General features: G+C 43.1%; 1 protein-coding gene across 2 annotated transcripts in view; it reads right to left on the reverse strand.

The window, feature by feature from the left end:
• Nucleotides 1–14,871, reverse strand: part of COL4A6 (collagen type IV alpha 6 chain) — a 279,142-nt gene that overhangs the window by 66,108 nt on the left and 198,163 nt on the right. For both annotated transcript variants that reach the window (XM_055267727.2, XM_055267726.2), the window contains exons 4-5: nucleotides 2,022–2,156; nucleotides 131–175 (exon numbers count right to left, since the gene is read on the reverse strand). In XM_055267727.2, coding sequence (XP_055123702.1) covers nucleotides 131–175; nucleotides 2,022–2,156 — 180 coding nt within the window. The remainder of the gene's footprint in view (nucleotides 1–130; nucleotides 176–2,021; nucleotides 2,157–14,871) is intronic.

Genomic DNA, 14,871 nt, shown 5'->3' on the forward strand with positions numbered 1-14,871 from the left:
ACCACACATATCTCAACACTTGTTCCTGAGCATGCTTGCATGAGACAGGATGTTGCTGAGGTCAAAGTGTCCGAAATATGAGGCAGAACCTAAAGGAGGATATGAAAAATTCATCTGTGGACACACTCACCGGAATCCCATTGATGCCAAGAAAGCCAGGAACTCCCATGGGACCCTAAAAAAAGGAGTAGGGAGAGGAATGTAAGACAATCCAACTGATGTTTGTTAGACTCGGTAGGTTTGTTTATGAGAGTCAATGGCCTACATTTTTTTTTTTTTTTTTTTTTTTTGAGACGGAGTCTCGCTCTGTCGTCCAGGCTGGAGTGCAGTGGCGCGATCTCGGCTCACTGCAAGCTCCGCCTCCCGGGTTCACGCCATTCTCCTGCCTCAGCCTCTCCGAGTAGCTGAGACTACAGGCGCCCGCCACCACGCCCGGCTAATTTTTTGTATTTTTAGTAGAGACGGGATTTCACCGTGGTCTCGATCTCCTGACCTCGTGATCCGCCCGCCTTGGCCTCCCAAAGTGCTGGGATTACAAGCGTGAGCCACCGCGCCCGGCCTAATGGCCTACATTTTTAAGAAGCGTTTCGTACCTCCCTCCCCATATTGTATTCCCTTGATTCCTACTGCAGTTCCAAGTGACCATTTACCTCTACCTAAGGCGTTAGACAGGTCTTTGTTCCGAAACCAGCTCTTTTTTTTAAGGGAGTATAGTCTAGGTTTTAAAATTAAGGCTCACTATTACCTGCTGCCATCTGGGGAAAATTGGAGAACCTTGAATGACCTAATCACAAGTTTCCCTCTCCATTATGCTTCTACAGATAAGGTCCCCTAGCCAAACAACTCTCCTTATCAAATGGACCAGGTGCAATTCCTGCTTATCCTGGAATAGCAGTTTCAATTTCTTGCTGGCCTACTGGACTATTCAAACAAGCCAATTGCATTGACCTTCCGGAACCAGGGGCACCCTGCCCTACTGATACTACAAAGTCTGCTTTGCGCAGCCTTTTCTTCTAAACTCTGTTCGCAAGTGCTATCCCTATGTGGCCCTATGTGGTGTGTGGTATCTTCCTCCTCTGAGCTGTGAGTATATGTGACTAATAAATTGCTGTCAACTTCATCTGCCCAGTGTCAGGTGTCATATCTTTAGTCATCCCCATGATCCTAGTGAGGGAATCGTTCCCTCGCCAACAGGGCGAATAGAAGGTGATTAAAGTAGGCAGGGAACATAAACTGAGCTGCTGAACAGTCAGCCTGCCACCATGACATTATCACTCTCGTTTCTTGCAGCTCTTTCCCTATATTTGTGGCCTAGATTGCTTCTAAGCACTCTGACCCCTTTCTTCCCTGTATCCTTGCTTGGATTCCTGATCTCTGCTGCCCAGGTGATTGGGCTTCCGGTCCATGCACAGTTCAAACCCACTTGACTTCTTACCACAGTGAGCCCACTTGTTTAGCAAGCAGCTAATACATTTACTTTATGGTGTGCTTGCTATGGGAGTCCTTCCAGAAGTGGGCTGATCCATTGGCAGGCCATCACCCATCCCATCCCTTATTAAAATATGCAGCCTGGGTGGGGTGTGGTGGCCCATGCCTGTAATCGCAGCACTTTGGGAGGCTGAGGCTGGTGGATCACAAAGTCAGGAGTTTGAGACCAGCCTGACCAACATGGTGAAACTCCATCTCTACTAAAAATACAAAAATTAGCTGGTGGCAGGCACCTGTAATCCCAGCTACTTGGAAGGTGGAGGCAGGAGAATCGTTTGAACCCAAGAAGCAGAGGTTGCAGTGAGCCGAGATCACCCCATCGTACTCCAGCCTGGGCAACAGGGCGAGACTCCGTCTCAAAAAAAAAAAAAAAAAAAAAAAAAGAAAAGAAAAGAAAAAAAATGCAGAAATGCAGCCCAGCACCAAACTACTCAGGAATGACATCATAAATGAGCAGAACTGAGATTGAGAACTTCTGATCTTTACATTTGTGGCCCATGCATCAAAGAGAAATCAAGCTTTCCTGGTCTTACCTTATCTCCTTTTGGTCCATAAGGTCCCAGAAGGCCTGGGGAACCCCTTTCTCCTTTCAATCCCGATAAACCAGTAGACCCAGTGAATCCTTGAGGACCTGTTGGGCCTTGAATTCCAATTGGTCCAGGTCGCCCCTAAGGTGGACAGAAGGAGTGCAATTAGTCAGTAGAGGACTTAGCATTAATACTTCTCATTTTCCCACGCACAAAGAGCACTGTCATCACTTCACTGAATAATTTTGGCTAAGAGATCTGTGAGGCACGCCAAAGTTCCAGACACGGATCAGAAAAGGCTATTTTAGGGGCTGCTAAACTTATTTGGATAGAACACATTTTATAAGCACATTTAATAAGATTCATGTGCACCAAGATCCTTCAACTTTGTACTTCTTAGGAAATTAGTTATTCAGGATGGATAATATTGTCCTCTTCCTAGTTAATGCCAGACCATCCATCAGATTGTCAAAATAGTGAAAGAACAGAACGCTGGAGAGCATCATGACATTTTATAACTCACATCCAAATGGCCAACCATGTGCTTGCCATGAAATCCAGAAATGGCTGTGCCTGAAGAACATTGCCCCGGGGGGCCACAGTGGGCCCAGAAACCTACAAGCTGACAAACCTGCAAGAGCTCATCTTTGTTGGCAGATCCCAGGACTCCATCACTGCACCTAGTAGCAGACATTCACAGGGAAAACACACATACACATGCACATATACACACATGAATTGCTTATTTGTTCTTTCGTCCTATCCCTCTCTCCTCTCCTCTCCAATCTGTAAAGTGTTGAATGTGTAAAATACAAGAAGCCTAAGAATATCTATTAAGTATCAATTATGATAGCAAGAGGGAACAGCCTGAGTATTTTAAATGCCCTGCTTATAAAATGTCTGTAACAACTAAGTCTGAGAGTTCAGGCTGACATTTTAAAGTGGACTCAGACTGAGCATTAACCCCAGTGGGTGCAACACAGGCAGGCTGGTCTATCATTTAGAACAAATCCCAGTAGGGATTGAATTTTCTTGCCAGAAAAATGAAAACCATTAGTAATATGCATTACCTCTCAGAGAACACAACAACGTATCAGGTAGAAAGTCCATTTTCATAAATACTTCCCATCTCCACCTCTTGGCCCCTTTACTGACTGTCCATCATTTCCTACAAATCTGTGAAAAACTTTGAAAAGAAGCCCATTAAGCATGCCCTTTACTGTTCACCTTCAAGGCTTACTTTTTAAAAGGCTGAAAATGGGACAGATGCCTTATGCTGTGGCTACAGTTAAGTACTGGAGATGCAAGTGGCCACCAGCTGTGATGATCCTTTGGAGTACAATTTCAGGTGTCAATCAGGCCCACAAAGACCTACGACCCTTGCAAGGAAGTAAAAGATGTTCTGTCCAAGGAAATGCAGTTCTCTTGGGCACCACCTACCACTCAACCTTTTCCAATACCCAACATGTGGCCTACAAAAAAATGATAGGTTGCAAACTGTTTAACAGGCTTCATTCTGGGAATGATGGGGGTGGAGTAAACTTTCACTTTTTAGGCTCCTACCTCCCATTGTTGAAACTTTGTTTACAGTGGTTCTGTTATTTATTATTATTGGGATTTTCACAAAATCAATAAATATGTGTGTATATATGTGTATAATGCATATTAATAATATAAAAAGAAAAAGAGCAGTACATAAAAAATAGTGCTGGGGTGCTGTTGACAATGAGTAGGAGGTCGAAAGTGTGGGCCTACATCAATGATAGACTGGATAAAGAAAATGTGGCACATATACACCATGGAATACTATGCAGCTATAAGAAAAATGAGTTCATGTCCTTTGCAGGGACATGGATGAAGCTGGAAACCATCATTCTCAGAAAACTAACACAGGAACAGAAAACCAAATACTGCATGTTCTCACTCATACGTGGGAGTTGAACAATGAAAACATATGGGCACAGGGAGGGGAACATCACACATGGGGGCCTGTTGAGGGGTGGTGGGCAAGGGGAGGGATAGCACTGGGAGAAATACCTAATGCAGATGACAGGTTGATGGGTGCAGCAAACCACCATGGCACATGTATACCTGTGTAACTAACCTGCACGTTCTGCACATGTATCCTAGAACTTGAAGTATAATTTTTTTTTTTAAAAAGAAAGAAAATGTGGGCCTAGGTTTCAAGACTAATGCACACAAAATCACAGCAAACAGCACAAATTTGGAACAGAGCCTAAGTGCTGTGGGAACACGAAAAAAGAGTTGGCAATGGAGGGTTTGTGGAATGCTCACATTTTGCGCATGGCTGGGGGAAGTCATGGGCCGCATTGGAAAGGTTGATTGGAAAGGTTCCAGCTGAAGCGGGCCTGGAAAGCACCACAGAAAAGTCAAAGACTTGATGTGGCAGGACACAGGGAACCCTCAGAGGTTTGGGAACAGGGGAGAGTTGGGAGAAGAGCGGTCTTTCAGGGCTGAAAGTCATCAAGAAGCATTCAGGAGAACACATGTATGTCAGAATGAGGCCAGGGCTGCCTGCCTGAGGCTGGGACAAGGGAGGCAGATAAGAAGCAGCTGTTGAGGACGAGGGAACTGCTTGATGGGAGAACGGAGGGCAGGATGGGCTTGCAGAGGCCATGTTATCACTAGCAGAGAGGATCCAGTCAGGGCACTGAATGCTTGACCCAAATCCAAGCCCTGACAAAAGTTTTCCCACACCAAGGGAAGGAAGGGGAAGAGCACAGTAAATCACTGAACAGCTACTGAGAGAGCAGGTTGTGATGTGGCCCAGTCCCATCCTGCTCACACCATTAGAGAGAAGAGTCCCAGCAGCACCCAGCATAGGCACAGGGACTGGCACCCTCTACCTCTGGTCCCTTACCTTTGCAAGCACATGCTTATCAGCAAGGGTAAGCAAGGAGACTTAGGAGGTAGGCAACTCGAGGGCTGGGCCTAACTGGAACTCCGATTCCACGCAGAAAAGACAGGGTCCCACAGCCTGCTTCCTTTCTCCGGGCTTGGTGGGCATGCAGAATTTCTTGACTCCCGTGTTCCAACCAGAGAGCTGAAAGGAACTCTCCTAAAGAACTCACAAAAATTTTTAAAATTCTAATTCTTTTTCTAAATGGGAGTTTGAAAAGGCACCCCCTAGAGGAACGTGCACTTCTGGACTGGCCCCGGGTTCCAGCTTGGGTTGGTGGGCGTGCCAGCAGCCCAGCTTGAAACCTCTCACATTGAATCAAGGGCCAGAAGCAGGGCCTGTGGGAAGTTTCTAGGTTTCTGCTCGTCCAGAACTGTCCCCTCAGCATGGTGTGAGGCCCTTATGGAGCCTGCAGTCATAGGATATGAGACAAAAAGCCTTCCCATCCATGGATGTCCTTTCATACAGTGGCACAGAACACTGGGAACAAATGAAGGTGACTGAGAAAAAAAGAGGGAGACCCATTTCTTCTGCGGGTTGTTTTGTCATCCAGATACGCTTACTTTGTGCTTATAGCTGTATGATCTTTTTTCCTCATCTCTAATGCACAGGATTTCTGCCTCATTACCCATCCAGCTAAAGCTTAATATTAACTAAATCAGTGGTGAATTCCTTTCCTTTCCCACCCGACACTATCAGCGACATTTTTCATAATGGCCAGCAGAGGTCAGTGTGAGAACATAGAGACTACAGATAAGCAGGTGGGTGGGTGGGCCTCTCCCTCTACAGAGAAAAGAAATCAAACCAGTGTCAGAGAAGTCACAGAATGTTCGAGCAGGAAAGGCCCTTAGAGACCATTCAATCCAGGCTTTATTTTATACATGGGGCTGGGGGTGGGGGGTGGAGGGGGATGGCCGAGAGAAGAGGAAGGACTTGTTTAGGTCACATAGCTAGTAGGAACGGCATGGAACTAAACAGACCACCTGCTGCCAGTATGTGGCTGTTTCCCTGTTTGCCAGTGGCAGATGTCTTAGGGGGTCCTTGAGGCTGCCCCTCCACTACCCTGGGCCCGCCCCTGGGACTGTCCCCATCAGTAGGCTGCAGCAGCCAGATGCTCACACATTATTTCTTTCTTCCTAACCCTGATCATTTCACAGAACCAATCTGAAACACCATCACTGTTTGGACAGCTAGCAGAATTTCAATGGGCTTGGACTAATGCCCTGCCCTGATACATGTCATTTATTTTGGCAAACAGACCCAGACAGGGCAGAAGGAACTCCTCCAAGTCTTTCCAATGAGCTCTCCTGCTTCCATCTGCTCAGGATTTTAAATATGCACATCAGGGTCTAGTTCTCAAGGGAATGAGTTGGGACTTGTGCTTAAGGCCAGGAACCGCAGGTCTGCAACCACAGCCCAGGCTGGCTGCCTCCTGCCAACCACAGTGAGTTGGGATCAGTGTGCAGTTTAAGGTGGCCTCTGATCAGACCCAGATAACTAGGGTAAAAGACCCAGAAATGGGGCTGCCTATAAAGTAGTAGACATATGTAGAAATATCATCGAAGAATCTTAAAAGCATATGCCTCACACTAGACAGGACAGTGAAACTGGTGGAGGGGGCTGACTTTTCATGGCTTAGTCCCTTTCTCCCTTTTTATACCTCCGTTAAGGTTCCAGTGTTCTTCTCCCATAAAATTAACATTTGTTCCTGAGGAAGAATCTGAAACTGGTTCCCACTGAGGCGTTAATGACTGACAACTTAGAGCTTTGCTTTTCCCAGGGGGATTTGTAAAGCAAAGCATTAAGCTAGGGGATGCAAATGGTATTTATGAAGCAGGGAAGGGAGAAGGGTGTGCACAGGCCTTCCTAAGGATCCAGTTGTATTGTAGAAAGTGGTGTGGTGCTGTTAGGTACACTTTAAGTGAAGTCTCCTTACTGCCAATTAAGTTATGTGACCTTGGGCAAGGGATATAACCATCTTGAGTATCAAGGGCTGAAGCGTAATAATAGCTCTTGCGTTGGATTATTGTCAGCATTTAAGTGAGTTAATACATATAAAACACCTGGCAGATAGAATGAAAGCATCAGTTCCCATTTTCCTTTAGGCATCATTTATGGCAAAATGGAGAGTTTAGGATTGGGCACTCAATGCTCCTTCTCTTAAGTTTTAGTTGGAGATGCACAGACATCATTGAGCAACCCTCTTTGGGGGCAGAGATGTGTGCTTGGGAATAGATGAGCATGTATGCCAGCACCCCACATCTGTGAGAGCATTTCTCCTTTTACATAGCACTGGTGTCCTGGTTCTCCTGGGCACTTGGCTTCTCAGTGTTTATTTTTCCTCCTGAAGGGCCTTAATCTACATACTAATGACTCCCAAATCTGAACCTCCAGCCCAGATTTCTCTTCTGAGTGTGCCAGATCCTTATAGTCAATGACTTATAAGAGATCTATTCAAATAGATATTCCAACTCAAACCCAACATGCCCCAAACTGAACCACATTGGCTTCTCCTCAACCCCATTCTCCAAACCAGCTCCCTTTTTCTGAGTTAACTCAGTAAATGGCACCATTCATAAAGTTGATCAAGCCAGAATCTCAGGGGTCCTCCATGACCCTTCTGTTCCCTCATCTCCCACATCTGATCCATTAGCAAGGACTGTGAATTCTACCTCCAAAATCTAACTGAAACCTGTTCATTGATCTCCAGCCCCATGGTCTTAGTTCAAGTCTTTCTCATCTCTCACCTGGAGTGTTGCCACAGTCTGCCAAATGGTCTGTGACCTCCAATCTTGCGTTACTCTCTCCTAACCTCCTACCCCAGGGCCTTTTTATGTGCTTTTGTATATGGCTCTGCTCTCCTGGCTACCACTTCTGTATCTTTCGGGCTCTAACCAAGATATCAGCTTCTCCAGGGAGCTTTCTATGATTACCCCCACCCAACTGTGTGGGCTAGGTTGCCTGTTTATGTGTCTATACCTCCCAACAGACTGAACTCCTTGAGGACAGGGCTTATGTCTTACTCTTTACTGAATCACCTGTGCTCAGCACTATGCCTGGTACACAGTGGGCATCAGTAAATGTTTGCTGAGTAGAGAAATGATTGAGAAATGACTGAGAAGCCAGTGGCCCAGGTACAGCAGTATCTTGTTTGGAAGTCTAAATAGTGTTGAGGAAAAAAGTCAAACTCTGTAAAATATTTGAAGAGATTTATTCTGAGCCAAATATGAGTGACTAATGGCCCATGAAACAGCCCTTGGGAGATCCTGAGAACATGTGGCCAAGGTGATCAGGCCACAACTTGGTTTTGTACATTTTAGGGAGACATGAGATATCAATCAACACATGTAAGATGTACATTGGTTCAGTCTGGAAAGCTGGGACAACTGGAAGCCTGGGGCAGGGTGGAAGGCTTTCAAGTCATAGGTGGAATAAAAGATTTTCTGATTAGCAATTTGTTGAAAGAGTTATTATCAACAGAAGAGAATGTCTGGGTTATAATAAAGGGTTGTGGAAACCAAGGATATATCATAATAGATGAAGCCACCAGGTAGCAGGCTTCAGAGAGAATAGATGGTAAATGTTTCTTATCAGACATAAAGAGTCTGTTCTATCAGTAACTCCAAAAGGGAGGAGAGTATAATGAGGCATGTCTGGTTCCTTGTTCCTAACATGGACTGAACTAGTTTTCCAGGTTAGCTTTGGAAAGCCCCTGGCCAAGAGGACAGATCCATTCAGATGGTTGGGGGGGACCTTAGAATTTTAACTTTAATTTATGATAGTTGCAATAGAGTGCAATCAGGAAACATTTGATCACAGAGTCACTGAAAAGAGAGCTGCATAAGACTCAGGAATGGATCCAGTTCAGGATGGAGAAGTTGAAGGGCAGAAAGAGAATGGGACTTACCAAGGTTCATACAACATCAACTGTAGACTTTTAAAACAATACCTTTTAGAGCCTTTGAAAACAGAAATGGTCTACATCTAATGTAGTTTCTGGGCATTCTTTGCTCTCTGAGATCTCTGAGTGAAATGGCTTTGATTCTCATCCTGAATGGAATTCATCCATTCAACAATGATTTATTCAGCACTTACTCTGTGCCAGGCACAGAGGTTAAGATGGCAGGTAAGATATAGTTTCTGCATTCATGAAACTTATGTTATCCCTTGAGAACGGATGATGCATGGCCCATCACCAACCTAATTAAACACTTTTCATCTCATGCTGAGTTTTGTGCTTGGCAAGTATGAATATACATGTAGGGGGTGAGAAGGCAATACACAAAAGAAACACACTGCATGGCCCATGCCCTCAAGGAACATTTAAGTTTGTTGGGGGAGATAAGGCCATATCACAAAAAGTACTGGAGATAAGGTCATTGTATTAAAGGAAAGAGATTTAATTGACTCACAGTTCAGCATGGCTGGAGAGGCCTCAGGAAACTTATAATCGTGGCAGAAGGGGAAGCAAACATGTCCTTCGTCACATGGTGGCAGCAAAGAGAGGTACAGAGTGAAGGGTGGGGGAAGCCCCTTATAAAACCATCAGATCTCATGAGAACTCACTCACTATCAAGAAAACAGCATGGAGGTAACCACCCCCATGATTCAATTACCTCCCACTGGGTCCCTCCCACGACATGTGGGGATTATGGGAACTACAGTACAAGATGAGATTTGGGTGGGAATACAGCCAAACCATACCAGTCATATGCAATGCATTTTTAAAATTATACTGTATATGCCACAAGTCCAAGAGGAATTCAGAGACATGTGAGTTGACAATGGAGCAGAGGGGCAAAGAAAGACCCAACAAACTGTTAGTGAATGCATCCTAAATATGAAGAACAACATGTTGATGGGAATCAGCGAGTTCTGTAAGCGAGGTCCAGTCAGAAGCCTGGGTCTGGCTGGAGCAGAGGTGAGATCACAGAGAATCAGTAAGAAAGGGCAATAGAGGATAACCTACAAAAATTTATAGATGCTGAGGTGTTTAATCTGGTACATTAGCATGTTTTGTTTTAAACTTTAGTTTGGCTTCCAGTTTCGTTCAGAATTTAGTGAAGTGACATGATGTGCTAGCTAAGTGTACAGGGTTCAGAGTTCAAAAGTCTAGGATTCAAATTCCCTCTTCACCACTGTAGGACTTTGGGACAAATGGCATCTTCAAATTTCTTCAGCTGTCAAGTGAGGATAATATCAGTGTCTACTTCATAGGGTAATTATGAAGATTAAATAAGAAAATTCGAGTAGATCATTATTTTCGCTCCTTAGCATGCATCAGACTTACCCAGAGGTGATTAAAACACAGATTGCTGGGCTCCAGCTCCAGAGTTTCAGATTCAGTAGTTCTGGCTGGGTCTAAAAATTTGCATTTCTAACGAGTTCTCAGGTGGTGCTGACTCTACAGGATCAAAGACCACACTTGGGGAATCCCTGTTGTAAATCATTTAGCATTGCACCTTGCGTATATTAAATGTGCAATAAAAGTTATTTGTTGTTATTGATGTATTATTATTTAGCAAATGATTATGGCTTGTGCAGGTTTGGAGTTCACAACCTCTGAAAGGCCCTCAGCATTCCTTTATCACTATGACTTAGGGCACCTCTTCTTCTTCCTCATTATGACACACCACAAGAGGAAAGGAGTGGATAGAGTAGCAAGACTGGAGACAGGGAACCCCATGAGGGGGCTATGACCTCCTGAAGAGAAATAATGGTGACATGGACTAGGTTCATGGTAGTGGAGACAGGGAAAAGACATATTTGAGAGCTATTTCAGAGGCTAAAAACTATAAGGCCTTAGTGCCATATTGGAACTGATGACTAAAACAGAGGAAAGTGCAAATGATGACTCCAGTGTTTCTTGATTGGGCAACCGAGTGGATCTCTTTGATGACAAGAGAGAACTTAGAGGAAGAAGAGTCTTGGGTGGAAGATGAGGAATTCACCTTTGGACAGGTGGAATTTAAGATGCCTGGGCAAACATCTAGGGAGATGTTTAGCACATTTTTCCCACAAAACAGGAAGATCTGAGGAAACAGAGTGAGGTTTGTTCACCACTATATCCCCGGAGATGCAGTATTTGGTGTGCAGTAGACACACAAAACATAATTGTGGGGAAAATGCATAACTATGAAATGAATGAAAATAGAGAATTAAATATGCACTTGGGAATCTTTGAGAAGACCACTTCCAAGTCTCATTTGCTAGGAGCAAAATGGAATGAAAAGAATGTCACTATCCTAAAAAACTCCTTGTGGCCTTTTGAGAAGGGGGAGCAGAGATCCTTGACCTCCAGCCTAGAAAGAAGGTGGCTTGATTTTTACAATTTGTCTTTACTTTACAACTGAAATTCTCATTTCAGCTAGTGGGTGGGGGGAAATGAAAGACCTTAACAAACTTTACCTGAGTAGCTAGGGATCTTTTTCCTAGCAATGAAATGTGGTAAGAAAGATACTAATAATAACACCCCCATAAGCAGAATATTTAAACTTCACAGCAGTTTTCTTTTCACCATTCCTTTGGATCATCACAATACATCCGCAAGGCAGGCGAAGGACACAAAGCTGCAAAGCAGTTAGCCAACAGGCTGGCTAATGTCACACAGCTGCTCAGTGGAAGAGTTACGTCAGAGCCTCCCAGTCAACTCTGTGCTCTCTCTGTTGAAACAAACGGAGATGAGTATCCATAGAGCCATACACTTCACTCTCCTAGTAACAGCACTAATGAACTAGCATTGCCGGCAGAAGTAAATAAAAAAGAAAGAATGCTGATGGTGAAGAATGTGTCTAGCATATGGCAGGTAAAGACGCATATCATGCAGATATAGAGACCTATTTTGTGGCCCAAGAAGCTCTGGATCAGCTTGATAATGTTAACATCACCTACAATTCGCCAACAAGAGCAGTGATCCTTTCCATCTACATACATACATACATACGTACATACATGCATACATACATAATACATACATACATATATAGTGACTGATGTCCTGCAAAGGCAATTTTCAGGTCTGCCACAGCTAATAAATAGTATCAGAGTCTCCCCCTCAACATTCAAATGGAATCACATTTCTTTTCTAGTTCTTCATCTATAATCAGCGTTTGAAGCAGCCAGCCCAGGCATGAAGACATGCATCTACACGTTTTGTTTTCAAAGATACATACACCCATTCCACTGGTTATTGTCAGCATGTTGAAATTTTTAGGAAGACATATCCCAACTGATAAAGTTAACTCTTGCTAGGCAAGACTTTGCATCCATTTCTTCTACCTGTTTCCTCATATTTCTCTTCTAAAACATAATAATAACTTTCTTTTACCAAGAGTTTATAAAGTGCTATTCCTTAAATTCACCTCCTTTAATCTTTTAATACCCCCAACAGGTGGGTATTAATCTCATTTTACAGATGAGGAAACTCAAATACAGAGAGATTAAGGAACTTGCCGGAGATCACACAGCAAGCAACTGGTGAAGCCAATTTGCTGATATCAAAGCCTCTGTTTCTTCCACCAAGCTACACTGTCTCTGCATTGAATGATGCTCTGAACGCAGAGACACAAACCCATGAACCAGAGCAGCAAGAGCTACACTGCAGAGAAAATCTTGTTATTTTCATTGATACCAAAGCAATTTATCTCAATTTACCCACACTTTTCATTGGAATAGGTACTCTTTAATAGAAATCTACTAATATAATTAATAAATTAAAAAATAAGATGCACTTCAAGGAATGGCACTCCCAAGAATTTAAAAGATGGGGGATTTCTTCTGGTTCCACAATTAAAGTGGTCTTCTTACCTGGTCAGTGGGTAATGGTTAGTTTATCTAGGCTCTGGTAGACAAATTCTGATGTGCTATGAGTCTCCAATGCTAGCATATTAGTTTAGTGGCAGAAGGAATATAGGCACAGTATGCTAACTTGATGGTCATTAGGTTGAGCAGAAATTGGAGAATTAGTCTTTAGACATGTCATATTTTCCCTTACCCCTGGGAAATGTCAATAATTGTTAAAATAGGATGAAGTGGAGATGTCTAGATAGAGGCAAATTCATGGGAGAATCTTCAGGTCTCCCTTTCCTCCATAACACATTCATAAAACTATTATCAGGAACCATACCAAACTTCCCCTTTGTGATATTTAATGGGAATTGCAAGAATAAAAAATCACGTAAAACTGTAAATATGATCAATAGTTGGACATAAAAATAAAAACAGAACAACTAAACACCTTTGTAACTATTATAAATGGTTGAATGAGCCCCCATATCCCTTGGAATGCGCATTCAGTCTATACAAAGATCCCCAGTGTGTACCGAGTTTCCAGACTGCATGAGAAAATAAATACAAGTTTACTTGGGATGAATTTAACCTAAAACTAATATACCTGTTGGAAAAACATGAAATACTTAATTTGAGAATGATTTTGATTTGAAAATTTTCTAGCAAACTTGATGTCACCTTTGCCTCTTAAAAAAGTCTCCTGTTTGAAGCAGAAGTACAAGAGTTAGATTCAATTCCCTGCTCCAAACTTCTAGCTGTATGATATTGAAAAAGTTAATTAATCTCTAGGCCTTTGTTTTCTCATCAGCAAAATGGGGATATTACTTGCTCTACCCATTTCCTAGGTTGCTTTGAGCATCAGTTGAGACAATGCATGTGAAAAGGAGCTATAGTTTCATTCCACTGACAAAACTTTGCTTTTGGAGAAAAGACTCGAATAACCAAACTCCAAATGTCCACCAAACAAACAAACAAACAAACAGACCTCATTTGCTGGACTCATGAGGCAGTAAACCCTTAAGGAAGAGCTTTCAGTAGAAAAAAGATTGAATAAAAAGAGGAGCAGAATTTAAAGCTGTGAAAGATGGGAGCAAATTGACTGTGTTTCACAGGAGTCTCATTACAGTTTTAAAATGATTACATCTACATTATTACAAATATATGGGTTATTTAAAAATACATGGTTTAATTACAATCTAGAGCCAACCTTTTTCTTTTAGTTTTTCTAGCAAAACACAGCTATGGTTTTATAATAAAAATCAAAGTGAAACAGGACTTGCCAGAAATTCACTTCAGAGCAATTTTTGCTGTAGTGTATCTATTCCATTAGACAAGGGAAACTTTTGGCATTTTTCTCTGACATAATATATTGCCCATCATTGATATGCTACACAACCTTTGGTCCAATACTGAGCTGGTGTGAGCTGATTGCTTCTGGATCAATGTTGACTTCCCTGATTCTCTGGTGAAAAGCCATCAAGGTTTGGGAGTGAGAGGTAACTGGGAGCAACCAACTACTATTCCTTAAATAGAAGGAGTAAAAAAAGAGTAGGATCAAAGAAATTCTGTCAGGACCTCCTTGTCAGAGAACTCAGGGAGCTCTGAGATGGAAGGGCAAGGAAGAGAGGGAAGCAATTTACTTACATAGTTTCAATGCTGTTCCCATGCAAACTTATACCCCTGTATTCATTTAGAACCAGAGGAGCATTAATATGCACACCTACGCTGATAAAGGGATACACATTCCAATCCAAACACACATGCCCACAGGCACAAGAGCCTGCTAAAATGGTAGGGCCCGCTGGTACTCTGGCATAGCCTGCCATATAATCATGGATTATCATAGACAATCATGGATTTGAACTCAAGAAGATGGGATGACACAACTCCCTTCCCTTGACCCTCACAACAATATGTAGTAGTCCCTATGGACTAGTAAAGCCCTCTGCACAGACACACGCAGGCAAAAAGATGGGAAGGGAATGAGATCTCCACATTTGTGATATATTTTCCCTTTCCATCATGGACAGTTGGAAGCTGAGATGAGATCAAGTTCTGTGTGCAACAGGAAAGATGGGCAGTGGAGGTGGTGGCAGCTGTGGTATCGATAAAGTAGAAGCTCTAGAGCTGTTGGTGGCAACAGGTATA

This window comes from Symphalangus syndactylus, chromosome X (genome assembly GCF_028878055.3).
Source record: "Symphalangus syndactylus isolate Jambi chromosome X, NHGRI_mSymSyn1-v2.1_pri, whole genome shotgun sequence".
Classification (NCBI taxonomy): domain Eukaryota; kingdom Metazoa; phylum Chordata; class Mammalia; order Primates; family Hylobatidae; genus Symphalangus; species Symphalangus syndactylus.